At 43.6% G+C, this 25,955-nt stretch overlaps 1 protein-coding gene across 5 annotated transcripts in view; it reads left to right on the forward strand.

The window, feature by feature from the left end:
- The window catches only part of Tp53bp1 (tumor protein p53 binding protein 1), a 69,564-nt gene that overhangs the window by 11,213 nt on the left and 32,396 nt on the right, over window positions 1–25,955 (forward strand). For 3 of the 5 annotated variants that reach the window (XM_038332006.2, XM_038332009.2, XM_038332008.2), the window contains exons 6-13: window positions 377–535; window positions 2,950–3,076; window positions 4,680–4,843; window positions 8,399–8,525; window positions 9,204–9,298; window positions 13,198–13,391; window positions 19,219–20,512; window positions 25,813–25,932. In XM_038332006.2, coding sequence (XP_038187934.1) covers window positions 377–535; window positions 2,950–3,076; window positions 4,680–4,843; window positions 8,399–8,525; window positions 9,204–9,298; window positions 13,198–13,391; window positions 19,219–20,512; window positions 25,813–25,932 — 2,280 coding nt within the window. Of the gene's footprint in view, window positions 1–376; window positions 536–2,949; window positions 3,077–4,679; window positions 4,844–8,398; window positions 8,526–9,203; window positions 9,299–13,197; window positions 13,392–19,218; window positions 20,513–25,812; window positions 25,933–25,955 lie in introns of those variants that run through there. The other 2 variants (XM_038332007.2, XM_038332010.2) reach the window with 2 other exon arrangements.

Below are 25,955 nucleotides of genomic sequence, written 5' to 3' on the forward strand. Positions count from 1 at the left end.
TGTTTTGTGAAAATAATGTGTGACAGGTCTTTGGTCTGAGACATTTAAGGTCTTCCTTGGAGCTGGCAAGATGGCTCAGTAAAGGGTGCTTGCCAGCCATGTCTGATGGCCTGAGTTCTGTCTCTGGAACCCACATTGTGGAAGGAGAGACTTGGTTCCTGCATGTTGCCTCCTGACCTCCACACTTCAGCTGTGGTAGTGGTGGTGGTGGTGTGTGTGTGTGTGTGTGTGTGTGTGTGTGTGTGTGTGTGTCTGTCGTGCACAGAACATATAAATGCAAAAAAATGTTTTAAACACAATCCTCTCTATAAGACAGCAGCTTGCATGTTGATAATGTTTTGGGGTGGTTTCTAACTTCTTGGAGTTTTGTTCCTAGATTCTGCTTCATCACAGTTGGGCTTTGGGGTTCTGGAACTTTCCCAGAGCCAGGATGTTGAAGAACACACAGTGCCCTATGATGTCAACCAAGAACATATGCAGTTGGTTACCACCAACTCGGGCTCTGTCGAGCTGTCTGATGTGGATGCAAACACTGGTATGAAATGTGCTTTCTCACATGTGGCGTTGATTATCCCTCTAGAACAAGTTTCTTTGTTTTTTTCCCTTAAGGTGTTTTTTCTTTTCTTTTTTGGTTTGTGTGAGTCTCATCTTGCTATGTTGGCCAGGATAGTCCTGAACTCAGAGATTCACCAGCTTCCTCTTTGAGTTTAGGAAAAATAGAAGTAATTTTAGGTTTTTTTATTTTTTTATTTTATGTGTGTGAGTGTTTGGCTTTCAGGTATGTATGTGTACAGCATGTTTGCTTGGTGCCCACAGAGGTCAGAAGAGGGCATCAGATTCCCTGGAACTGTAGTAGAGATGGTTGTGAGCCAGTGTGTGGGTTCTGCAGATGACACTTGGGTATTCTGTGAGAACAACAAGTGCTTTTAATTGCTGAGTTATGTCTCTAGTATCACCACCCCCAACATGGTGGGTTTTTTTTTTTTTTTTTGTCTTTTTTAAGACAGGGTTTTTCTTTATAGCCCTGCTTGTTCTGGAACTCACTTTTTAGACCAGACTGGCCTCACACTCCAGAGAACCACCTGCCCTGCCTCCTGAGTACTGGGATTAAAGGCATGTGCCACCATGCCCGGTTTCTCAATAAGCTATCCAAATTCATATATCATAAGTTTGCACAGTAAGTAGTAATTTTTTTTTGTTTGTTTTTTTGAGACAGGTTTTGGAGCCTGTCCTGAACTAGCTCTTGTAGACCAGGCTGGCCTTGAACTCACAGAGTTCCACCTGTCTCTGCCTCCTGAGTGCTGGGATTAAAAGCATGCACCACCACCGCCCAGCTGTAAGTAGTAATTTTGGCAAGTGATGGCTTGCAGACTGACATTTTCTCTAAGTAGGCCATTAGTTACTTTCTTTTTTGGGATAATAGCTATATATTTTAAAAATTAAATTTATGTGTATGTGTATGGTGTCTGTGAGGCCACAAGATGGTTGTAAGCTACTCAACATGGGTGCTGGGGATTGAACTCTGATCCTCTGAAAAAGCAGCAAGCACTCTTAACCACTGAACCATTTTTCCAGGGGTGTGTGTGTGTGTGTGTGTGTGTGTGTGTGTGTATCTGTATCTTTGTATATGTATGTACATTTACATATTTAAGTTACATTTTAATTCTTTGAGAATTCCATACAATATTCTTTGATTATATTTACCCAGCTCCTCCCAGGTCCTGCCCTATCCACCCAACTTCATGTTTTCTCCTTTCTTTCCTCTTTTTGAACAAAACCAAAAACCTGTGCAGTCCACTTTGTGTTATTTGGCTCTTCTTGGCCTGCCCTGGAGGTTGGTTTATATACTAGGGGTCATGCCATTAAGAAAGCTGACTTTTGCTCTCCTAGTAGCAACCAAATGCCTAGGGGTGGAACTTCATGCTTACCTTTCTCCTTCCATGCTAAGATTTTGTCTGGTTTGAGTTTGTACAGATCTTGTGTATATATGTTCTTGCAGCCCCTGTGAGCTCATGAAAGTTTTCCATGTTGTTTGTAAAACACGGTTTCCTTGAAGTCATCTACCGTCTCTGGCTCTTACAACTTTTTATCCCCTCTTCTGTACAGATCCCTGAGCCTTGAGGGGAGAAGTGTGATACAGACATCCCGTTTAGGACTGAGAATTCCAAAGCTTCTTATTCTCTGCACGTTGAGCAATTGTGGATTACTCTGTTAATGGCCGTGTACTAGTAGAAGAGGCTTCTCTGATGAGGACAGAGTGACGCATTGATGTCATTAGGAGTCATTTTATTGCTGTGGTCATATAGCAGAGTGACAGAAATAGATTTTTCCCCTATGACCCATGACCTGTCTAGCTTCAGGTTCTTGGTTTCATTGACAATGTCAAATATGGGTTCTATCTCATGAAATGGGCCTTGAATACAATTTTAAAAATTATTTGGTTACTTCCATAACATTTGTACCACTATTGCACCATTAGGCATAACTTCCTAGGCCGGAGGTTGTTGTAACTGGGTCATGGCTTGGTGAGACTGAGGATTGCTTTCTTCCTTTAGTAGCCTGCATAGCACCTTCTAGCACCATAAATACCAGCCAGTAGGCGTGAACTTCTAGTTGAGAACTGGCTCGAATTCTTCACGTTCTATGACTCAAGTGTGTGGTGTTTTCAATGACAGGGTCTTATCCTCAGATTCTAGGGCACAGCTGATAGTATTGGCAGTAGACTGTGATGTTTGGGAGGTCTCTGGAGCCATTTCTGGCATTGGGGTTTTATTTGGCAGTGGATGGTGTCTAATTGGGGTATTGTCCGTCTTTGTGTAGCTCTTGGTATTTTAAAGTTAGACTCATTTCTATTAAGATTTTTAGTTTTTGAGAATCATTTGGAGCTGCCTCAAATATTTTGAAAAGTTAAATATCTGCTTTGTATCTTTTTTCTTCCTATCTACTAAGCAGTTCAGTGTGAAGAACAGTCCACTGACGGTACCTCCTTGGTAGAACTCAGCAAAGACATCCCTGTTACAGTACAGCCTGATAAAGGTATCCATGTGGTAGATGAGCAAAATCTACCACCTGCAAGGTAAGCCATGCTCTCTCTAAAGATCTCTTTGCAATTTTACTGTGGGGCTATATAAATTTTACTTTGGGTATAAAAATAGTATTAGAAATTGCAGATTCCCACTCATAGTTTGTATATTTGTCATCTTGTTTTTGTCCAAAAGAAATATTATTTATAAATATGGGTTGCTTATGCAGTCTTACCGTGTGTGCTTCATCTTAATTCAGGCCTATTACAAAGGTACATTATTTCTTCTGTAAATGTAATTCTTAATCTTTGGTTGACACTCTGTCTTGGTAGTCAGAGTCACTATTTGTAGGAGATCTTTTTTGCATCTCTGGGGCTAATAGAGACTTAAATGAGTCAGCAGACAGTGGTGGCGCACGCCTTTAATCCCAGCACTTGGGAGGCAGAGGCAGACACATCTCTGTGAGTTTGAAGCTAGCCTGGTCTACAGAGCTAGTTCTAAGACAGCCGGGGCTATACTGTCTCAAAAAAATCAAAAACCAAAAGAAAAAAAAGCAAACCAAAGAGGGGAGAAAAGTAAAAAACATAGATGAGTATTATATTGGAAACCTGTTAGCATTCTTGAGCTCCCAGATTGTTTGGGTTAAGTATTATCTTTCTGTTAATTTATGGCGTCGCTAGATCCAAGTGTTCCTGGCTCTTAGCTCGGTAGGAATGGGATATACACTCGGCCCAGTTTGTGGTAATTGCTGTACCCAGAACTATACTGACTGGCTGGTGGCAGAGGTGAACTGGGCCGCTTTCAACCTGAAGGGAGAGGAGCATACAGTGTCCGTTTCTTGTTTTCTTCTATAGAAAGTTGGGTGTGGGGGCCTCAGCAAAGGTGATTATCATGACTTCTTAGGTTTTTTTTTTGTTTTCTACAGAAACAGTGTTTTTCTATATAGCCCAGTCTGGCCTTGAGTTTGAAAGAACTCCCCTGCCTCAACTTTCTTGGTGCTAGGATTGTATGTCCTACTATGCTCAAATAAGACTTTTTTTTAGAAAGCTTTTATTTTAGTTAATTTTTATTATTATTATTATTATTTAAATGGGTCTTTCTCTGTAGTTCAGGCTTTCTTCAGACTTACTGTGTAGCTAAGGTTGGTCTTGAACTCACAATCCTTCCATTTTAGCCTTTGAAACACTAGGATTATAGGTATGACCCACAGGCCTGGCTTTTCTGTTAGTTTTGCTTTCCCATTTTCCTTGGCAATAGTATAATAAGTAAAAGTCTCTGGGAAAGGGCCAAAAATGTGAGTCTTCCCTGGTCGGGCAGCGTGTTAGGAATCCTGGAAAAGGTCAGCAGGCAATAGATAATATATTTGTGGCGCCAGTGAAGAGAAAAGCCAGATCAGTCTGGATAGAGATGTTTGTAGCAATTCCCAGTCACTGTCACAGGTGTTGGAGCAGACACAACCGAAAAGAGGTGTGGCTGGTGAAAGGAGGGGCGCTGGAGACAGGCTTTGAGCGCCCGCCCGAGGACGACTCTTCACTTTCAGTAGGCCGTGGAGATCAGAGCTCTTAGAAACTTTAAAACTGTTAGATTGAAACTTTTCTTTTGGAAGAGGGAACTTTGAACTAGCGGTCCTCATCCTTGGCGGTGTGGGTCTCGTAGGTCGGAAGATCTGCCTCCCAGTCCTGAAGCTCCTGTTGCAGCTGTAGACACAAAGGAGCAGGTGCCTGCCCACGAGCTGCTAGAAGGGGAGCTGCAGGTCCAGACCTCCTCGGAGCCCGAGGTCTCATCAACTCAGGAAGACTTGTTTGAACAGAGTAAAGCAGGTAGGCTGGCTGGCTGGCTGATCTTTCTCCTCGTCCTAGGTTTCTGTTTTAGTTCTTAGGCTGCTGTTTAAGGAGGACCTTTTTTTGTAGGTATAATATCGAAGAAAAATATATTCCTAGCTAGTGAGGAGGACTTTCAGAGAGCATTAACTAGTCAATTTTTTATGCAAATTTCACTCTTAGAAACAGGTATTAAAAATAGTAGTGAATCTAGTAAATTTGGTTTTATGGATAGAGTTGCCATTTCTTCTGTCACATTTACTATGTTTTTCTTACTCATTAGCAGTTTACTAATCTATTTATTATTTGCCACAAAAGACAAATTAAGATCTAGAAAAAGGGCCTCAAAGTTTAGAATGTAGAAGGGAATTTGCTTCTCACTCCTCTAGTCTTCTCCCCCATTTTTTAGTCTCAAGAAGTTAAGAATGCTTCAGTGAGAAGTGAGGAGGGAAGAAGGCTGTGTCCCCTTGTATTTTGTGTTGTGCTTGGTGTGTAAGACATCAGCAGGCACCCACTGAAGCTATCAGGGTGTATTTAAAGCATTTCTTTACAGTGAAGGATCGTGCAGTTGATATTCAGTTTAAGCTGATAGTCTCCATCTAAGTGAAAGGGCCAGTAGAGAACTTAGTATCGTCAGTCACTTATGGCTGCTCGTAGACTTTAGAAATAGTACTTAGTAGTTTCTGTCTCCTTTGAGGAGGCTCAGGTTCTAATCATGAAAATTGCTGCATTCATACCATCAGGTGTCATGCGCATTGTTTTGACTTCTCCCATCTGCATCATGGCATGAGCTTTCCTTCACCTTAGGTAGACCTTGGAATAAAAGGCTCGCTTGCTGTTTTATTGTAGAAGCTTCACGAGAAAGAAGAGCAGCCAAGCAGAGGTATAAGGATTCTGGCTTTTCCTCTCTATAGTAGTTATTTTTATCATTCTGTGACCAAAAAAACCGACAAAAAGAGCTGAAAGAAGAAAGGTTTGGGGCTGGAGAGACGGCTCAGTGGTTAAGACCGCTCTTGCAGAGGGTCAGTTCCCAGCACCCACATAGCCCCTCCCCATCTGTTGTATGCCCAGTTCCAGGGATCTGTTGCTTTCTTCTGGCCTTTATGGGTTCCTAGAGGCATGTAAACATACGCAGAAATTAATAGATAGATGAGTAGCTTTTTAAAAACAAGAGTTTATTTTATTTTTTTGGTCTCACAGGTTTAGTCCCCATATCAGGAGTATTATGGCTATAGGGCAGAGAGAAACTGGTCACAGTGTCCATGCTCAGGAAGTAGAGCTGGATTCCCATGGGGTTGGCTGCATACATATATACATTCAGAGAGGGTGCTTCCTCCTCAGCTAAGCCTTTCTGGAAATACCCTCATAGACACACTCAGAAGTGTGTTTCCATGGTGATTCTAAATGCAGCCAAGTTGACAAAATTAATCATGACAGCTCCACCCTCTTTTCAGCTTGACACCAACACATCTCTTTAGATCATAACATTTTGCCCTAGCCCCTAAAATCTCATTTTCATCTCATATTGCAACTGTGTTTAGTTTTTCAAAAGTCCCCATAGTCCTTAACAACCCCAGTATTGTTTGAAAGTCTAATGCATCTGAGACTGTATCTCCTAACCTCAAGCCCCTAGAAAGCAAAAAAAAAAAAAAAAAAAAAAAAAAGGAAAAGTAAAGCCAATGTTCTCAGTTCAAAAAGAAGGATGGGGACAAAGCAAGACTAAGAGCCATCAGGGCAAACACCAAACCCATAGCTCCATGTGATTGGGTTTGTGATGTTGTCATCTGGGCTCTAACAGTCTTGGATGCTCCCTCCTTCCGCTCTGATGCCTTCAATGTAGGTGACCTTTCTCTTTGGTTAGCTCCTCTGTAGCTTTTCTTGGCAGATGTCCTATGTTTTGGCTTCTCAAACATTCCTGGGTTCTCTATTGCAACTTATGTTTCTCCTTCCCAGCTTCATGCAGGGAATCTTAACCCCTCCACACATTGCCTGGACTCAGCAGCTTTCTGAAACTTTGGTGCTAGATTCAGTGACTCTCTTGCTTTTCCATCCTTCCTGCCTACAAAAACAGTACCTTGTGGATGATACTCCCAGTTCTGCTGGCTTCAGATGTAGCCTGTCCCTCTCGGATCACAGTTGCAGCAACCACTGTGTCTTTGAGGGTGCCCCTAGAAAAACATTTTCCTAGGCAGCTGTTTTGCCGCAGGAAACCCATGTGGTGGCATTGTTAGTTTAGACTTTTCCTTTCAAATGAGTGGGTGGGGTTTTACCTGCGGTTGTCCCCATTGAAAAGCACGAAGAGGTTTCTCTTTAATGGCATGATTTAAATGTTACAGATACTTTCCCTGTACTCTGTCTACAACTTTAAATCCTTGCACATTTTTCACGTCTTTGTTCTCTTACTGAATGGGGACTGTGAGCAGAGTGCTTTCCTCACTGCGCAGTGCAGTGCAGTTTCTTCTGTCAGGCAAATTAGTCCGTTCGTTACATTTTTTTACTTCCCTAGAGTCAGTTTCTTAACATTGTAGGTCTGGTTGCCCTGGAACTCACTCTGTATACCAGGCAGGCCAGAGATCCACCTGCCTCTGCCTCTCAAGTGCTGAGAGTAAAGGCATGAGTCACGACATCCAGCTATTCCATTACTTATGAATTCAGCCTCAGGTTCTTAGGACACGGGTACAGTGCAGCCAGATCTTTGCCAGAATATATCACTGCTGGCTTATAGTTGAGTTCTGGAATATATCACAAGTGGTTCATCGTTGAGTTCTAGAATATATCACAAGTGGCTCATAGTTGAGTTCTAGAATAGATCACAAGTGGCTCATAGTTGAGTTCTAGAATATATCACAAGTGGCTCATAGTTGAGTTCTGGAATAGATCACAAGTGGCTCATAGTTGAGTTCTAGAATATATCACAAGTGGCTCATAGTTGAGTTCTAGAATAGATCACTGGTGACTCCATTCCCAGGAGAGTCCTTGTTCCCCTAACTTTGAGAGCCAGGCTTCTCCTGTCTTCACTTTTTTCCTGCATTTTGTTCTTCTTAGACTGTCACCAGGAATGGCCTGCTAAGCACAGCTCCCAGGGCTCTCCATCTGCAAACCCTTACACATTTCTCATACAAACCACCTCCAAAGGCCTGGAATCCACAAGCCAGGTTCATGACAGGCTAGGCCCCAATTCTTGGTACCAGTTTTTAGGATTATTTTTCTCCTGACAATGATAGAATGTCTGATACATACTTCACAGACATGCGCAAAAGTGTGCTTCTAACCATCACCGTCTCTAAGCTTAGATTATAGTAGAAAAGACCAGGAGCTCTTTTAACCAATTCTTTATTAAAGAAACCTGAAATGGGGTGTGGGATGGGGTTTCTGTTGACCCCCGATTTGCATTTTGGTGATGTCCCATTGAGTTGGGCTGCTACCCGAAAGGACTTCTGTCCACTGAAGTGTAACAAACTGGGTATCACTGTTTTTGTAGCACTCAGTAGGTCCCCCACTTAGTGATGTCAGTCTGAGAAGTAAACACAACTCTTAACTTTTCTCCCCCACTAGCTTCTGATGGTTGTTCCACTCCTTCAAGGGAGGAAGGTGGGTGTTCTCCGGTTTCCACACCCGCCACCACCCTGCAGCTCCTGCAGCTGTCTGGTCAGAGGCCCCTTGTTCAGGACAGTCTTTCCACGTAAGTAAACCTGAAACGACCTGGAGAGCCAGGGAACCTCTCAGACCAGAGTTCCTTTGAAAGCTAAAAGCTAGAATCCAGGCCTTAGGAATTTTGGGGCAAGAACTTAGTGAACCCTTAAAGTACATGCATTCTCCCGTTGGAGGCTTTATGGTGGACGCTGAAGGTTTCACTAGGCAATGAAATGCCTTGTCATTCAGAAATGTGATACATCAGGGCCAATCATTCATGCCTCCAATTTCTAGCATTTCTCTCACTTAGCAGTAGAGAAGAGAGAGTAGGTTGTTACAGTCAGCAGTAGCTAGGGCAAAGAGGTTTGCCTTTTTGTTTTTTGTGCTTGCTTTTGGTTTTAAATACAAATGTGCACACTCTTCATATTGTGTAAAAATGAAGTAGAAATTTTTATGTCTCAGTTCTGTGAATTAGTTTTCAGCTTTTGGTTGTCCTGTTTCTTAATCATGATGTCCTTGTGTCTAGTTGTTCATTTTGCCCTTACTCTTGAAAGAACTTAGTGTTTGAGAACTGTCTGAGGCTTAGGTTGCTGTTCAGGAGATATGCTATTCAGTTAAGTATATATGCTGTTAAATATGTGAGTTGGATATTTTTGTTAAAAAGTCGAAGCAAATGTCAAATGCTTGGTCGCAGTCAAATAACCTGTGATTCTCTCTTTATATAAAGGAATTCCTCAGATCTTGTTGCTCCTTCCCCTGATGCTTTCCGACCTACCCCTTTTATCGTTCCTAGCAGTCCCACAGAGCAAGGAGGGAGAAAAGGTGAGCTGTTGTGACGTGTGTGTTCATCTCAGCCCAGGAGAGGGGCAGTGTCCCGCCTCCCCAGTGCGCGCTTCTTTGTCCTTTGCCACACTGTTCCTGAGACTCTGTCCCTAGTTTCCTGGGACATGGCCTAGGATAAAGCACTCTTAGTTCTTTGCTTTTTAAGCATAGATCCTTCTAAGATTTTTCCACTATTTTGATTTTGACAAAAATGCTCTGGTAAGAATTTTTATGTTTTTAAAATTGAACCCAATAAGAAAGTGTGGGAAAATACTGGATTGGTTATTAATTAATTAATTATCTAGCACCTTCCAGTAACACGCTAACCTGTTCCTAGTGAGAGAAAAACCAATAGTTGTTTCTTGGGCTTTTTAATTTTGCTTTGATTAAAATAATCAAAGGGTGACTTGAAGGAGGTGATAACAGTTTTGACTTGCTTTCCCTTTTGAGGACTTAGTGTTCCCCACCCCCAGAGATGGTCTCATGTATCCAGGCTCTCCTCAAATTCCCTCTGTAGCTGAGTATGCCCTTGCACTTTGAATCCCCTGCTTTCACCTCCTGAGTGTTGGACTTGTGGATGCGTGCCCCCATGCCGTGATTTGGGTGGCACTGGGTATCTGATCTTGGGCTTCGAGCATGGTAGGCAAGCACTCTGTCCTCAGCCTAGATCCCCAGCCCACTTATTGGCTAAATGTCTGCTAATTCTGTTTCTTCTTTTCCTCTGTTTTGTTTTGCATTTGAGATAGAGGTCTTGCTATGTGGCCCAGTCTGCCCTTTAGGTAGAGATCCTCTCCTTCCCCTCCTGAGTGCTAGACTCACCTTTGTAACACTGTACTTGGCGCTTTTTTTTTATTCACACACGGATAATGCTACAGAGGCTCACATTATTAATTAAACACTTAGCTTATGCCAGATACTATCATTTACTCCAGATATTTCTGCCTCCCCCACAAATCTGCATAAAAATTCTAAGTAGCAGTTGCTTTTATCCCTATGTTGCTCGTGAGAACATGGAGTCACAGACTTCATAACTAGTGATGCAGTTAGGGTCTGAACTCAGGCACTTGCCTCTGAAACTTTTGTTTTTACCTGACATATGTTCTCCTGTGATGGCCTGCTGTCTGTGCTGCTGATCCCGTGAGTATTGAGTATTCTACGGGTGGCTTAGCCTCTGTTCCTTCCTTCTCTGCTTGTCTGTTTTCTCAGTTGTAAGGAACCCGGGCAGACCAACAGCATTCTGACTGTTTGCGTCATTAGTGAAACCCGGGCAGACCAACAACATTCTGACTGTTTGTATCATTGGTGAAACCCGGGCAGACCATTAGCATTCTGACTGTTTGTATCATTGGTGAAACCCGGGCAGACCATTAGCATTCTGACTGTTTGTGTCATTGGTGGTGATGAGATTTCTTTCTACAAACCCTACTTAGATTATTAGGTTAGCATCTTAATTTCTTCTATCTGTAATGTGAACATATGAAAAAGGATTATATGAAAATCTTCTCCATGTTTAATCAGTGCTCACTGTAGAAAATTTGGAAAAGTATATTAAAGTGAAGAAAATAAAAGAATTGTCTGAGGGTCCACATTCCAGATTTAATTATCGTTAGTATTTGGATTGTTTTTCAGAGGTTTTCTGTACATACAAAAAAGTATTTTTATGCAGTTGGCATCATTATATATCTGATTTAGTTTTCTTTTTTCTTTTCCGTGTAACATTGCGTCAGCTGTATTGAACACATTTGCTTAGTATGTGCATACATGTTTGTGAAGTTTCTAATGCTCTTTAGATCTGTTTGTTTTGTCATCTAAATCAAAGTTTGTAGCACTGGACCCTAAAATCTCATCAGACTGGCATGTAAGGATGAGCAAGCAGCCAGGGTGGCACCGAATTTGGATTGTAGGCAGGAGGTAACATGATTGTAAACTGGGACAAACTAAGTAGAGAAAGTAGTTTATGTTTGACTGGTGTGGTTGGGATGAAGTTGTCGGTTCAGGGTCAAAAGCCTGAAGAACTAAACAGGCTGGTTCTGACGATGGGCTTGGTAGCCGTAAGGTAGGTAGAATATTATGCAGAAATCGTGTTTTTTAGATTCCATATATATATGGGTGTTTTGCCTGCATGTATGTTTGTGAACCACTGTTTGCCTGGCACCCTCCAAGGCCAGGATAGTGTGTTGGATCCCCTGGAATTGGAGTTGAGATGACTGTGAGCTGCCATGTAAGTGCTGGGTGGGACTCAAACCTAGGTCCTTTGGAAGAACAGTAACCTGTGCTCTTAACCTTTGAATCATCTTCCCAGCCCCAGAAACAGTGTTTTGTGTTCTCTGTGTGTTTCCCCTGAGCAGTTTGTGTCGGGATCAGTGTCTTGGTTCTGAGCTAAATCGGTGTTGACTAGCGTGGGTAACTCTGAATTTGCTCTGGTGTCAGTCTCTGCACTTAGTACGTACTGCTGCTACAAGTTCATACATTAGATAACTGACTCAGAGTGATGAGCAAATTCATTGCCTTTTTGGGCCTGGGGCAGACTGTGTAATAGTTAAATCAGACTGTGTAATAGTTAAATTAGACTGTGTAATAGTTAAATTAGACTGTGTAATAGTTAAATTAGACTGTGTAATAGTTAAATTAGACTGTGTAATAGTTAAATTAGACTGTGTAATAGTTAAATTAGGTGGCATTAAGTGCTGGGAGGTGGCTCAGCAGTCAAAGTGCTTGCTGGAGTTGCTGGGAACCCATGTAAATGCTGGGAGAGCATGGTGGCCTGCTGGTTAATCTAGCTTTAGAAGGTGGAGATGGGATCCACGGGGCTAAGCTGGTTAGCAACACTAGGCAAAGTCAAGTAAAATTTTAACATCAACCTTGGGTCTCCACAGACACCCCCTCCCCAACTTGTGCACTCGTGCTTGTACCCACATACATGTAGACATTCATACACATGCACACCACATATACAAAAACATGAAAAAATTAATCTGACTATTCCTACAGGCGTGAGAATGAGCTACAATATGCTGGGAAGGTTTAGAGGAGATGATGTGATTTCCATTTCGTATGGGTCAGGTGTAGTGATGCTTTGTTGGAATCTAACAAATAAAACTTGCCTGAAGATCAGCCTGCAGAGCTAAACCACTAGTTAGCCAGAGAGATCAGGCAGTGGTGGCACACACCTTTAATCCCAGCATTCGGGAAACAGAGGCAGATGGATCTCTGTGAGTTCAAAGCCACCGTGTGCTACACAAGAGTGAATCTGTCTAAAAGAGAAACAGTTCACACAAAGGTGATCCCAGCACTTGGAATCACGCCTTTAATGCCAGCACTAGGGAGGTGGAGATGATATGGCTGGGTGAGGAGACAGGAGCTCAAATGCAGTCTGGGGTTTTGTAGAGACAGCAGCAGTCTGAAGGTTAGTGGAGACAGGATCACCCTTTTGGTCTGAGCATTGGTAGAAGTAAGAACTCTCTAGTTCTGGTAAGAACTGCTCTGCCTTCCTGATCTTTCAGCACTTCTGATTCCAGGTTTTATTAATTAAGACCAATTAGAATTCGTGCTACAGTGGGGTGGGTGTCCTCAGATGAAACACCATTTTAGTCTATATTTAAAAATAGATGTGTCCTTGTGAGGTGATTAAAAATACTTGACTGGAAAGCCTGACAGTCCGAGTGTTGTCCCTGGAGTCCATAGTGGGAGGAGAGACCCAGCTCCTGAAAGTTGTCCGCTGAGCTCCATATGTGTGCACATGTATGTGCACAGGGCAGGATTGGTGGGGCACAACCCACTATCATGTCAGTTTTTGAAAATTAGGACACTGTGTTTTAGGAATGGAAGTTTCTGTAGCATTATTGCTGTTGGTATTGGTGAGTGGTAATTTCTCAATCATTTTTCCTGTGTGGAATCAGATGAGCCCATGGATGTGTCAGTGATGCCTGACGAAGGAGGGGAGACTTTGCAGAAGCTTCAGGATGATGAAGAAAAGCCTCTCCTCCCATCTCAGCCCGCTGCGTCACCCCGCGTGTCAACCCCAGTGTCTCAGAGCACGCCTGTCTGCACTCCGGGCTCGCTGCCCATCCCATCACAGCCGGAGTTCTCTCATGTGAGTGTTGTAGGCAAGGTTCCTTCTCCTCACACTTTTGCTTCCCTCCTTTTTTTTTTTTTCTCTTCGAGGCAGGGTTTTTCTGTGTGATAGCCCTGGCTTTCTGGAACTTGCTTTGTAGACCAGACTGGCCTCAAACTCAGAGCTTCCCTCCTCCTTACTTTGTGGTTCAGGGATTTGAACCTAAGGGTGCACAGTTCTTAGGGTTGCTATGGCTGTGAAGAGACACCATGACTGTGGAAAACACTTAATGGGCTGGCTTACAGTTCAGAGGATTTGTCCATTATCCTGGTGGGACATGGAGGTGTGCAGGCAGACATGGTGGCCGAGGGAGCTGAGAATGCTACGTCTTAATCTGCAGGCAGAGGGAGATTGATACTGGGCATGATATGGGAGACCTCAAAGCCCGCCTCCACAGTGACACACTTCCGCTAACGAGGCCACACCTTCTAATATTGTAACTCCCTATGGTCCAAGCATCCAAACACAGAGTCTGTGGGGCCCATTCCTTCCTATTCAGAACAACACACTCAGACTCCAGGCAAGTGCTTTGTCACTGAGCAACAATCTAGACCAATCTTTGAAGAAAGTATTCTATTTTTTTGGTTGTAAATCTATCCTTTAATGGCTGAGCCATCCAGTGGTGGCGCACACCCTTAATCCCATCACTCAGGAAGCAGAGGCAGGTGGATCTCTGTGAGTTTGAGACCAGCCTAGTCTACAGAGTGAGTTCCAGGACAGCCAGAGCTACAGAGAAACTATGTTTTGAAAAACAAAAAGTACGTTGTTGTGTGTGCATGTATATGTGGCGTGCATGTTATTGCATGCGTGTGTGGAGGTCAGAGGGTGACTTCGGGCATCATTTTTACAGTTTATCTGTTCCCCATCTTTGCTTGCTGGCTTCTTTGGTCAAGTTCAGCGATTCTCAGCCTTCCTAGTACTGTGACACTGTAGTACAACATCATGTTGTGCTGACCCCCAGCCATAAAATTATTTTTGTTGCTAATTAGTAATTGTAATTTTGTGCTTGGGGTGGTAGTGCATGCCTTTAATTCAGCACTTGGGAGGCAGAGGCAGACAGATCTCTGAGTTTGAGTCCAGCCAGATCTTCAGAGTTACTTACAGGACAGCCAAGGCTATACAAAGAAATCCTGTCTTGGAAAACAAAACAAAATTGTAATTTTGTTATTGTTATAAATCATAATGTAAATATATGATATACAGGGTATCGGATATGGGGCCATGTGAAAGGGTTGTGTGACCCCCCCCAAGGGGCCGTGACCCCCAGGTTGAGAACTGCTGGTCTAGTTCCTCTTGCAGGCTGGGGACATTTCTTAGAGCCTTTTATCTACTCTCTTACTTATTTCATAGTTTGTAGGCTATGAAGTTATAAATGATTGGTGATACTTGACAATTTTAAGGCATTGCACTCCTGATTTTGTGTTTCTGGTGGTTTTATTGAGTAGTGTAAAGCAAATTGATTTTGCTTTGGACCCTGTGACCTTATTTTTGAATTGTAATCCTGCAGTCCCAGTGTCTGTACTCCCCACCCTAGACATCTCTGGGATGAATCAGGTTGACAGCTGAAGCTAACTGTGATAGGGTGATGTCCCTGGATGGAGCAGAACTCAGTCCATCTCATTGGGACTGATCCTGTTGTGTGTGTATAACATTTACTTCTTAGTTCAGTTGACAAACATTGGGGTTTTTCTCTTTTTATCTCTGAGTCGTGCTGCTATAAAGGTTGATGTGCACACTTATGTGAGGATGTGCTTTATTTCTCTTCTGTAAGCTGTGGTGTACTTGCTGGCGTCATCTATTTTAGTCTTTGGAGTTACTTATTTCTACGCTTTTGTTTTTAATTCTTGCAGTCTTTTTTCCCTGTGAATAATATTTGTCTTGTTTTATGTGTGCATTTCTCTTTGATGATAATAATTGTTTTGAAGGTTTTTCTTCTCCAGAAATGTCACTGTTCTTAGTAGGCTTTGATAATGTGTTTATTTACGTGGTGCTAGGGCCGAGCCCACGGCCTCGAGCACGCTGTGCAAACGATTACTTCGGTTCTTAGTTATTTCGTTTTGAGACCCAGGCTAGCCTTGTACTCGTCCTAGCCTTGGTCTCCTAGCCTTTGAAAGATGTGTCACCATGCCATTCCTGTTTAGTGTTGGGGAACCAGACTGTAGGCCTGAATGAAATGTATGTGTTTACTAATAGGTTATACCAAAGACCAATTCTGCTCCCTTTTTCTGTGTTTTTGAGGTAGGGTCACGTGACATCACACGTTTTTGAGGTGGGGTCATGTGACATCACGTTTTTGAGGCGGGGGTCACATGGCATCACATGTTTTTGAGGCAGGGTCACATGACATCACATGTTTTTGAGGCTGGGTCATGTGGCACCACATGTTTTTGAGACGGGATCACATGGCACCACATGTGTTTGAGGCAGGGTCACGTGGTGTCACAAACTACTCACTGTAACTGAGGACGACATGGAGCTCGGATCCTCCCGCCTCTACCACCTGAGTGGTGGGATTTCGGGCACTGCTCTGTCACATGGTTTTGTGGAGTGGTTTTTTTCACTGTTTGTTTGTTTTGAGACAGGGTCTCACTATGTAAACCTGGCTGTCCTGGAACTCACTATGTAGTCCAGGCTGGCCTCAAACTCTAACCTGTCTCTGCCTCCTGACTGCTGGGATTAAAAGTGTCTGCCACTAACACCCAGCTTGTTGAGTAGTTTTATTAATAATAGGGTTGGGACCCAGGGCTTTGTGTATTATGTGCTTGCTAGACGCGAACTCTTCCAACTGAACTATATCCCTAACTTGTTTTTTTTTGTTTGTTTGTTTTTGTTTTTTCTGATTTTTTTTTTTTTTTTGAGACAGGGTTTCTTTGTAGCTTTGGAGCCTGTCATGGAACTAGCTCTGTAGACCAGGCTGGCCTCGAACTCACAGAGATCCACCTGCCTCTGCCTCCCAAGTGCTGGGATTAAAGGTGTGCACTACCACTGCCTGGTTTTAGGCAGTGCTTTTAACTGCTGAGCCATTTCTCCATCTCTGACCCTTGCTATCTTTTAAATAAGAGCTTTTCCTTATTTGCTGCTATTTAAGAGTGAAAAGCCAGAACTCGGGATTAGTAGTCCTGAGGTGATAGTTGGGACTTCTGGTCCTTGCTGCATGTAATCTGCTGGGATGCTCTGTCAGGAGTATCCCAGTGTAGGGATCCTGATCATTGTGGGGTGATCCTATTCCCCAGAAAAGTCTAACCTGCTGCCTGCTGGGTACAGGGTCTGTTGTCGTCGTATAGTGGGTCTTTAGAGGAGGAAGGTTTGGGGTGAAGGTGATCGACCCAGGGAGAGGTTCCACTTAGTCTGCTGAGTCCTGCAATCCGTCTGTCTTCAGGATGGGCCTCTCACGCCTGGGCTTCCTGTCCTCCAGTCCCGGGCATTGTGTTCATTTTCTCAGGGTAGAGGGGCAGGGAAGAGGATGTGGAGTTGAACTGCTTCTTACACAGACTTCCAGGCAGCCGTCCTGTTCTAGCAGCTCCCTTACCTCCACTCTTAGGGTTATCCGGTGCTGCTGCCAAGTCCAGTAAGTCCTTTTCAGGGGGCATGGCGGTGTGTATTACCCTGGTAACCTTTTGCCTTTCTCTTATTTGGCCTTGTAATTACCTTTCACATGTCTACCAAGTGGATTGCCATTCTTTCAGAGTGTGTGTGTGTGTGTGTGTGTGTGTGTGTGTGTGTAGTTCTCTTCTTTTCCTTGAGAATTGTGCATGTTAGGGAAAAACATGCTTTTACCATTGCTTAGCTGGGTTTCAGAAATAATTAAAATGGATGTTGAATTTACCATTCTAATTTAAATGTTACCTTCTTTTTTTATTATGTGTCAAATTCCTATGTCATTCTTAAAGGTAGAAAGCCAGCGTTGACTCACGAGAGTTGTGATGTGGTTTCCGTGCTCATATGCACATACTATGTGTTCAGACATTCACATACCACACCACAACCAACAATAGCAACACTAGTAACAAATTAGAAATAAAGAGACCAGGTGGTGGTGGCACACGCCTTTAGTTCCAGCACTAGGGAGGCAGAGGCAGGTGGGTTTCTGTAAGTTTGAGGCCAGCCTGGTCTTCAGAGTGAGTTCCAGGACAGCCAGGGCTGTTACACAGAGAAACTCTGTCTGGAAAAATGAAAGGAAGGAGCAAGGAAGGGAGAAAGAGAAAGAAACGGGTTAATTTAAAGCGAGCATGAAGGCACATACCCATAATTACAGCACGTGGGTGGTAAAGGCAGGAAGAGCAGGCATTCGGGGTCAGCCTGGCCATAATGAGTTCCTGTTTTAACCCTCACCCTACCCCACCCCTTCACGAAAGGAAAAAGAAAAACAGCACTGGGGCAGCAGGATGCTTAGGGGTTGTGGGTATTTGCTCCAAAAGCCTGAGCCTGAGTTGATCAGCAGAACAAAGGAACAGCAGCGGAAAGAGACTTGATTCTCAAAAGTCATCCTCTGGGCTCCAGATAGTGTTTATGCTAGAAGAGTGCTCTGTGCATGCGTACACACACACACACACACACACACACACACACACACACTTTTTTTTTTGTTTGTTTTTTGAGACAAGTTCTTACTATGTGGTCTTGGCTGGCCTGGATCTCACTATGTAGAGTAGGCTGGCCTTGAACTCATAGAGATCCAGTTGTCTTTTCCTTTCCTTCACTGAGATTAAAGGTGCATGCCTCAGACAACTGTGTGCCTGTGCGTATTAAGGTAGGGGCCGCTTCGTAGCCCTGGATGGCCCGGGACTCACTGTCTAGATGAGCTGGCCTAGAACTTACAGCAGTGGCCTCACCTCTGTCTGCCTCCCCACCTCTGGGATGACTGCATGTTCCACGGTGCCTAGGCTTTTACTTTTTTTGTTGGTTTTTTTTTTTTTTTTTTTTTTTTTGGTTTTTTTTTTTTTTTTTTTTTTTTTTTTAAGATAGGGTTTCTCTATGTAGTCCTGGCTGTTCTGGAACTTCCTATGTAGACCTCAAAATTCACAGAGATTCTTCTGCCTCCACCTGGGGAGGGCTGGCATTAAAGGCATGGGCCGCTTTTGTATAGTATGTTAGACAAGCACTCCGCCAACTGAGCTAGTCAACATCACAGCCCACAAGAGGAATTTGGAGTCGTATGTAAGTGTATGTCTAACTTTAGGAGGGCTGTGCTACCACTACCATGTCTGTGCTGTTTTGCTTTCTTGCCAGCCATGCATGAGGATTTACAGTTGTTCCATGGAGTTGTTGGTACTTGGTTTGTGAGGTTTTAGAACTTAGCCATTTTTGTGGCATCTGGTGGCATTTCATTGTAGTTTTAGTTACATTTCTTTGTGTCTAATTACAACGCTCTGTGTCTTTGCACTTTAACACCTGCCTTATGACTATCCGTGATGGCCCCGTGAAGCAGAATGAATATCAGGTCCTACTTCATGAGATTGGAGATGTTTCTGTAAACATACCAGGGTCCATTCCATGTGAATGATATGACTTTGGCAGCTTGATGGTGAAGTTAAGTTAGAATATTCTTGTGCTTAATAAACTAGTACTTTTCGGCTTTTGTTTTAGATCATGCTTATTTTTGCCAGAGATTTTACAAGACAGTGAACAGAATGACTCATGTAGTTGAAAGACAGGTTGTAGGGTTTGAAGTTCTGGAATTACAGCCCTAGCTAGAGGTCTTTACTTTCTGAATAATTGATTTAGAAATGTAGGTGAATCTAAAGGTTAGATATAAAAGAAACACGATATGGACCACTGATGGTTTGACGTTTTGATCCTTCCTTAGGACATTTTCATGCCCTCACCAAGTCTGGAAGAGCGGTCAAGCGATGAGAAGAAAGACGGCAATCTGCACAGCTCTTCTTTGACTGTTGAGTGTTCCAAGACTTCAGAGAGTGAACCAAAGAATTTCACTGCCGACCTTGGGCTCTCCCTGACAGGGGACTCTTGCAAACTGATGCTCTCTACAAGTGAGTATAGCCAGTCCTCAAGGATGGAGAGCGCGGGCTCTCCCAGGATTGAGGGAGATGGAGAGAACACACAGATTGACGATACTGAGCCACTGTCTCCAGTTACCAGTTCTGAACTTCCTGCCGAAGGTGATAATATCCTGATGAATCCAGCACAAGATGGCCAGCTAGAACTGAATCAGAATGATGGCCAAACAGAAGCGGATGACGCAGACAACAGAGGTGACGCTGATGTTTTAGCTGCTGGTAGGAAAGGCAGAGAAGAGACTGCCACTGAAGATGTTTGCATTGATCTCACTTGTGATTCCGGGAGCCAGGCTGTTCCTTCTCCTGCTACTCGGTCCGAGGCCCTTTCTAGTGTCTTAGATCAGGAGGAAGCTGTGGAAATTAAAGAACAGCATCCAGAGGAGGGGTTTTCGGGATCTGAGGTAGAAGAAGTCCCTGAGACGCCCTGTGGAAGTCACGGAGAGGAGCCCAAGGAAGAAACGATGGAGAGTATCCCGCTGCACCTGTCTCTGACTGAAACTCAGTCCCAGGCATTGTGTCTTCAGAAGGAACCCCCCAAAGAAGAATGCCCAGAAGCTATGGAAGTTGAAACCAGTATGATTAGTGTTGACTCCCCCCAGAAGCTGCCAGCAGTGCTCGACCAGGAGTTAGAGCGTAAGGAGCCAGAAACCTGGGAGGAAGCCACGTCCGAGGACTCCAGTGTTGTTATCGTTGACGTGAAGGAGCCCTCACCAAGAGCTGATGTTCCCAGTGAACCTTTGGAGGGAGTGGAGAAATGCTCAGATTCCCAGTCCTGGGAGGATGTGGCTCCAGAGGCGGAACCGTGTGCTGAGAATAGAGTGAACACTCTGGAGGAAAAAGATGCCGAGTGTGATGGAGATGTCAAAGCAGAGACCGCAGCCAAGGACGCTGTCGAGGAAGACTCTCCGCAGCCTCCCAGACCCGACCAGGAGATGTCCCAGCCCCAGCTTCAAGAAAAAGACAGCTCAGTGACCATAGATGCCAAAGTGGCTGAAGCCAACCAGCTGGGGTCAGAGGGAGCGTCCCAGCAGCTTGCGAAGGCCCCTGCCTGCGCCTCACAGAGCTTCTGTGAAAGTTCTAGCGGTGAGTGATGACAGATTCATTTTGAGCTATCTGGCCAGGTGTTCCTTTGGAAAGGAAGGTAGGAGAGCTCGCACACTGTCAGAAATGAGCGTTAGCGTGAGAGAATAATACTTGGGAAAATTTGAGATTAGTGATTGTAGCTTTCTTTCATAGTTGTAATTATTTTTATGACCAGAGAATATTAGAGATTTATAAACACCATAATTCAGGAGTAGTTAATGTGTGTAGTTAGGAATCATACCAGTTTATTTTGTCTACTTAGTCCTGCCCTGGAGAATCCCCTGCCACCCATGGTACAATGAGTCCTTTCTTTTTCTATCTTATCCTGTCTCTATCTATCTAGATTTGTACAAGGTGTTTTGATTATATCCATTCACCATTACCTTCCTCCAAACTCCTCCTGGTACCCCTGACCCCATTACCCTCCCAACTTCATGTCTTTCTTTTACTGGTATATTATTAGCCCCCTCCCCCAGTCCAGTCAGTATTCCCTGTATGTGCATGGTTGTGAGGCCCCTGGGGTGTGTGTGACCCACCAGCGACTGTATCCGCAAAGGCAAGCCCTCCCTCAGCAGCCATCAGCTGCTAGTAGCCTCTTCCCCCTTCGTGCTGGAGTTTCCACTGGCTTGATCTTGCACAGGCCCAGTGCAGGTAACCGTAGGTGCCAAGAGTTGATGTGTGTAACAGCCACATCATGTCCAGAAGTCAGCATTTCCCAGCTCTCTCCTCATCCACCAGCTCTTACATTCTTTCCCCTGTCCTTCTCAAAGCCTTGGATGGGAGGTTAATGGAGATCATTCCAGCTGAGCGCTTGTGGTCAGGTCTACCTGGACTAGACAGGAGTCTCTGCAGTAATTGTTGCCCACTGCAAAAAGCAGCTTTTCTGACCACAGTTGAGAGCAACGTACACCTATAGGTATAAGCCTAAATATATAGACGGCAGATTGACAGCTTGACGTCTAACATAACAGTGTGTTCCAGCTGTGGCCTGTGCTCTCCCTAGTCAGGGGCTTTTGACAAGGTTTATAGTACCATGCCTTCAAATGTTTTATTTCCTGTTTCCATGTCTCAGGTGCTGGGGTTGCAGCTATATGCCACATTGCCTGTCAGAAATACCTTTTATTTTTCTTAGATTTATGAATATGAGTACTCTAGCTATATGTATTCCTTTATGGCAGAAGAGGGCATCAGATCCCACTATAGATGGTTGTGAGCCACCATGTGGTTGCTAGGAATTGAACTCAGGACCTCTGGAAGAGCAGCCAGTGCTCTTAACCTCTGAACCATCTCTCCAGCCCACCAAGAGTACCTTTTAAAATATTCTAAGATACTGAATGATGAATTATTTTTTGTTATAGACACTGCCTTATTATTAGTAATTATTATATTGGTATTATATTAGTATTAGTATATTAGTAAAATACATTTTACTAATATTAGTCTGGATTACTGAAGATGGTGGAAAATTATTTGTTTCCCTCCTCCTTGCCTCCCCCTTTACCCCTCTGCCCCTTTTCCTTCCTCTCCTAACTCGTCCTGCTCCCTTCCACTTCCCTCCTTCCCTTCCCTTTCCTCCCTTCCTCCCTTCCTCCTCTTTCCTTTGACTTCCTCTTTCCTTCCCCACATCCGTCTCTTCTCCTTCCTTTCTCCTTCCTTCCCCTCCTCTTTTTTCCCATCCCTTTCTCCCTCTTTTATTTAGTTGAGAAGTACAGTAACTGCTCCATGTAGAGAGAACCCTGAAAGTGGGTGCCTCCCTTTTCTTCTTAAGTGTTTTCCTTGAGGGTTGGGGATGTAGCTTGGTGGTAGACCTCGAAATCAGTGTCCAGCAGTGGAGGGTAGGGAGGGAGAATGAAAGAAAAACAATTTCGCTGTGTTCAAAAAAGCTGTATGTGTGTGGGTGTTTTGCCTGCATATATGTACTTGTTCCACATCCGTGCACCAATTTATTGAATAGGAAACAGTAATGAAAATAACAGTTAATTGTATGTAGATGGAAATTTCTGTCTTACCCAGTCCTGCATCTGTTCAGTCACAAAGAAACACACAGAGGCTTATATTAGTTATAAACTGTTTGGCTTATTAGCTCAGGCTTATTATTAATTAGCTCTTATAACTTAAATTAACCCATAATTCTTATCTATGTTTAGTCATGTGGCTTGGTACCTTTTCTCAGTGAGGCATTCTCATCTTACTTCCTCTGCTTCTGTCTGACGACTGCAGAGAGAATGCATCTCTGCGTTTCCTCTTCCCTGAATTCTCCTCGTCTTTCACCCCACCTAAACTTTCTGCCTGGCTACTGCCAATCAGCATTTTATTAAACTAATATGAGTGACAAATCTTTACAGTGTACAAGAGCATTATCCCACAGCAATTTTATTTATGAAAGGTTAAGAACTTAAAAGTTGGAGCTGGAGAGATGGCCCAGTGGTTGAGGATGCTTACTGTTCTTCTAGAGGACCAGAATTTTGTTTCCTGTATCTACAAATCCCGATGACTGTAGCTTCAGCGGATCTGCTACCTTTTTCTGGCCTCTGCAGATACCAGACCCTACACATGGTGCACAGACATATATGAGGCATAACACCCATACACAAAACAGAAATAAATAAATACTAAAAAAAAACCTTGGAATTTTAGGTAGGGATAGGCCTGATTTAGTTTATGCTGTAGACCACGTATGAAAAAGCCTCTGGGACTAAGACTGCCCAGTACCCAGCTCTAAAGAAACAATGGCACCACCATCCTCAGAACAGCTGGAGTCTACACCTGTGTCTGGGGACAAGCGTTAAAAATAAATATTTAAAAAAAGAAAGGAAAAGTTTTATTTAGAAATTAGAGCATGAAGGAATAATAGCTTCTGATGCAGAAGAGACAGAAAAGCCGTCCTATGTTTGACAGTTAGCTTAAGGGTGAGCTGGAGGTGCAGCTCATTGGTAGGGAGCCTGCCTTCATTTCCTCAGGCCCTAGGTTTGATCCCCCTATTGCAAAACAAACAATAGCATAGAAACAGTTGTTTAGACTACCCGGTGAGACCTTATCTCAGCCCTTTCCCCCACTATACAGAGGTTTAAGTATTGCTTTGAGGTGATGAACCCTGTGAATTTCTCAGAAATGTGACCAAACTCGCCACACAGGTGTCTTGACAGTTGGTATGGTTTCCTTTGCCTTTATTGTATCTTCATTTGTTGATGTGCTGACAGGCAGTAGGGGAGCCTATGATAGTCTGGTACGGAAGAAAAGATTTGATAGTTTAAATAATGGGCTCAATAGGAAAGAACTGAAATGTGGAAAATTCCAGCTAAAAGAATGAAATAGACAAATTATTTTGTAGAATTTGGTGGTAATCTAACTATTAATGATAGTTTTCAGATGGTTGGATCAGTACAGAGAAATGCAAAAGCGTTTGGAGGACTGAACGTGAATAATTAAGAAAGACTGCGTGCTGACTAGAGCGTTAGGATTTAAAATACTTTTGACTGATTGGATGTGTCTGAGTGTTTGGCCTTTGTGTGCATGTACAGCACGCGCATGCATGGTACAGCAGTTGCAGAGGGCGTCAGATCCCTGCAGCTGGAGCCGGGGATGGTTGTGCGCTAGCTACCATGTTGGTTCCTCTGCAAGGTGCTCTTAACTGCTTGAACTGCCTCTCTGTAGCCCAGAGAGTTAGGGATTTTCCTTGTATTGAAAGCCTCAAAGGATTTTGACCAAAAGCCAGTTTGTTGAGAGCCACGGTATCCAGCTTATCTCTGGTTACACTGTAGAAAGAACTGGAGTTTGGGAAAGAGGGCTAATCTAGGTAGAGAAAATGATTGGTAGGCTGTGCTATCCGCATGAAGGTAGTGGCAGTGCTGCCCTAGGGCCTGAAAACATTTCAAGTCTCAGTTATATTGATGAAGTGAGATGGTCTTAAATTATTTTTAGTCGTACCTAGAATTGTGCAAAAATATCTTATACCAAGACACAGCTTCCACAGTAAGGCACTTTCTGTTAAGTGAATGTTCGTGCCTGCCTGCCCCTGCCTTTGTTTGAGTGCTGGGAGCTAAAGCGTGTGCTGCCACACCTGGCCGAAAAGTACTTTTATGTCTTCAGAAGTTTTTAATGTTTGTAATAATTTAGTAGCAACCAACTAAATATGCACGGGGATGCTTCTTATTGGATTACCCTGATGCAGGAATTGAGTTTTGGATATTTCTCTATTTTTAGCATCTAGAATGAGTGCTATTGAGAACAGTTGAAGGGAATCCTCAGATTTGATTGTTAGAACCAGTGGCTAATCTAAAGTCTGTTTGTTCCATGAGATCCTTTGTCACCTTTCAGAGCAGACTGTTGTAGTGATATTGTTTGTAATCTAACTAATAAAGCTTGCCTGAAGATCAGAGAGCAGAGCTAAGCCACTAGTTAGCTGTAGAGGCCAGGCAGTGGTGGCACACACCTTTAATCCCAGCACTTGGGAGACAGAGGCAGGTGGATCTTTGTGAGTTCAAGGCCACACTGGGCTACTCTAGGTTGATCGAGCCTCAAAGAGAAACAGTGTCAGGCAGTGGTGGCTCACACCTTTAATCCTAGTACTTGGAAGCCAAACACCTATGATTCTAGCCCTAGGGAGGTGGAGACAGTAGTGATATCGCTGGGCAGAGAGAGGAATGTAAGGCCGGAGGAGGCAGGAGTCTGCAGTCTGAGGTTTGGTGGAGGCAGATGCAGTCTGAGAATCAGTAGAGATAGGATCGCCCTTTTGGTCTGAGCATTGGTAGAGGTAAGTGACTACCTCGTGCTGGCTCCTTTGCTTCTCTGATCTCTCAACTTTCACCCCCTATTATCGGACTCTGGGTTTTATTAAGACCAATTAGAATTCGTGTTACAGACTGTAACATCGGATTTTGCTTTGGAAGTCCTGTAGAATGCAGAGCTAAGAGAGGAACTCCTGGGTGCATTTACTAAATCATACCATCTAGGTTCAAAAGTATCCAGATCTGTGCTGCTAAGTTGTCTAGATACAGTGTTTTGGAAGTAGATGATGACCCAGTGCTGCTCAGGCTAGCTTCTTTTTCTTTGCCTGTCCTCTGGTGTCTTGTCTTCAGGGCTGTTGGTGTCTGTGGAGCCTGCTGTTTTCTTGCAGTAGGGAATTTGTTTGGATGGCTGCTGAAGGTGATAGGAATAAAAATTTGAGAAAAGAACAACTGAAATTTTTGGGGGGTGGTTTCTCATTTTTGTGTAGTGTATACTTTAGTGTGTAGTGTATACTTTAGTGTGGCTTTTTTTCTTCTCCATTATTGTGTTTTCATTTTTGTTTGTTATTTCAGAAACCCCATTTCATTTCACTTTGCCTAAAGAAGGTGATATTATCCCACCCTTGACTGGCACAACCCCACCTCATATTGGGCACCTAAAATTGGATCGCAACAGACATAGTACTCCGATTGGTGAGTGATTTGTGAAAAAAGAT

This window comes from Arvicola amphibius, chromosome 5 (assembly GCF_903992535.2).
Source record: "Arvicola amphibius chromosome 5, mArvAmp1.2, whole genome shotgun sequence".
Lineage (NCBI taxonomy): Eukaryota > Metazoa > Chordata > Mammalia > Rodentia > Cricetidae > Arvicola > Arvicola amphibius.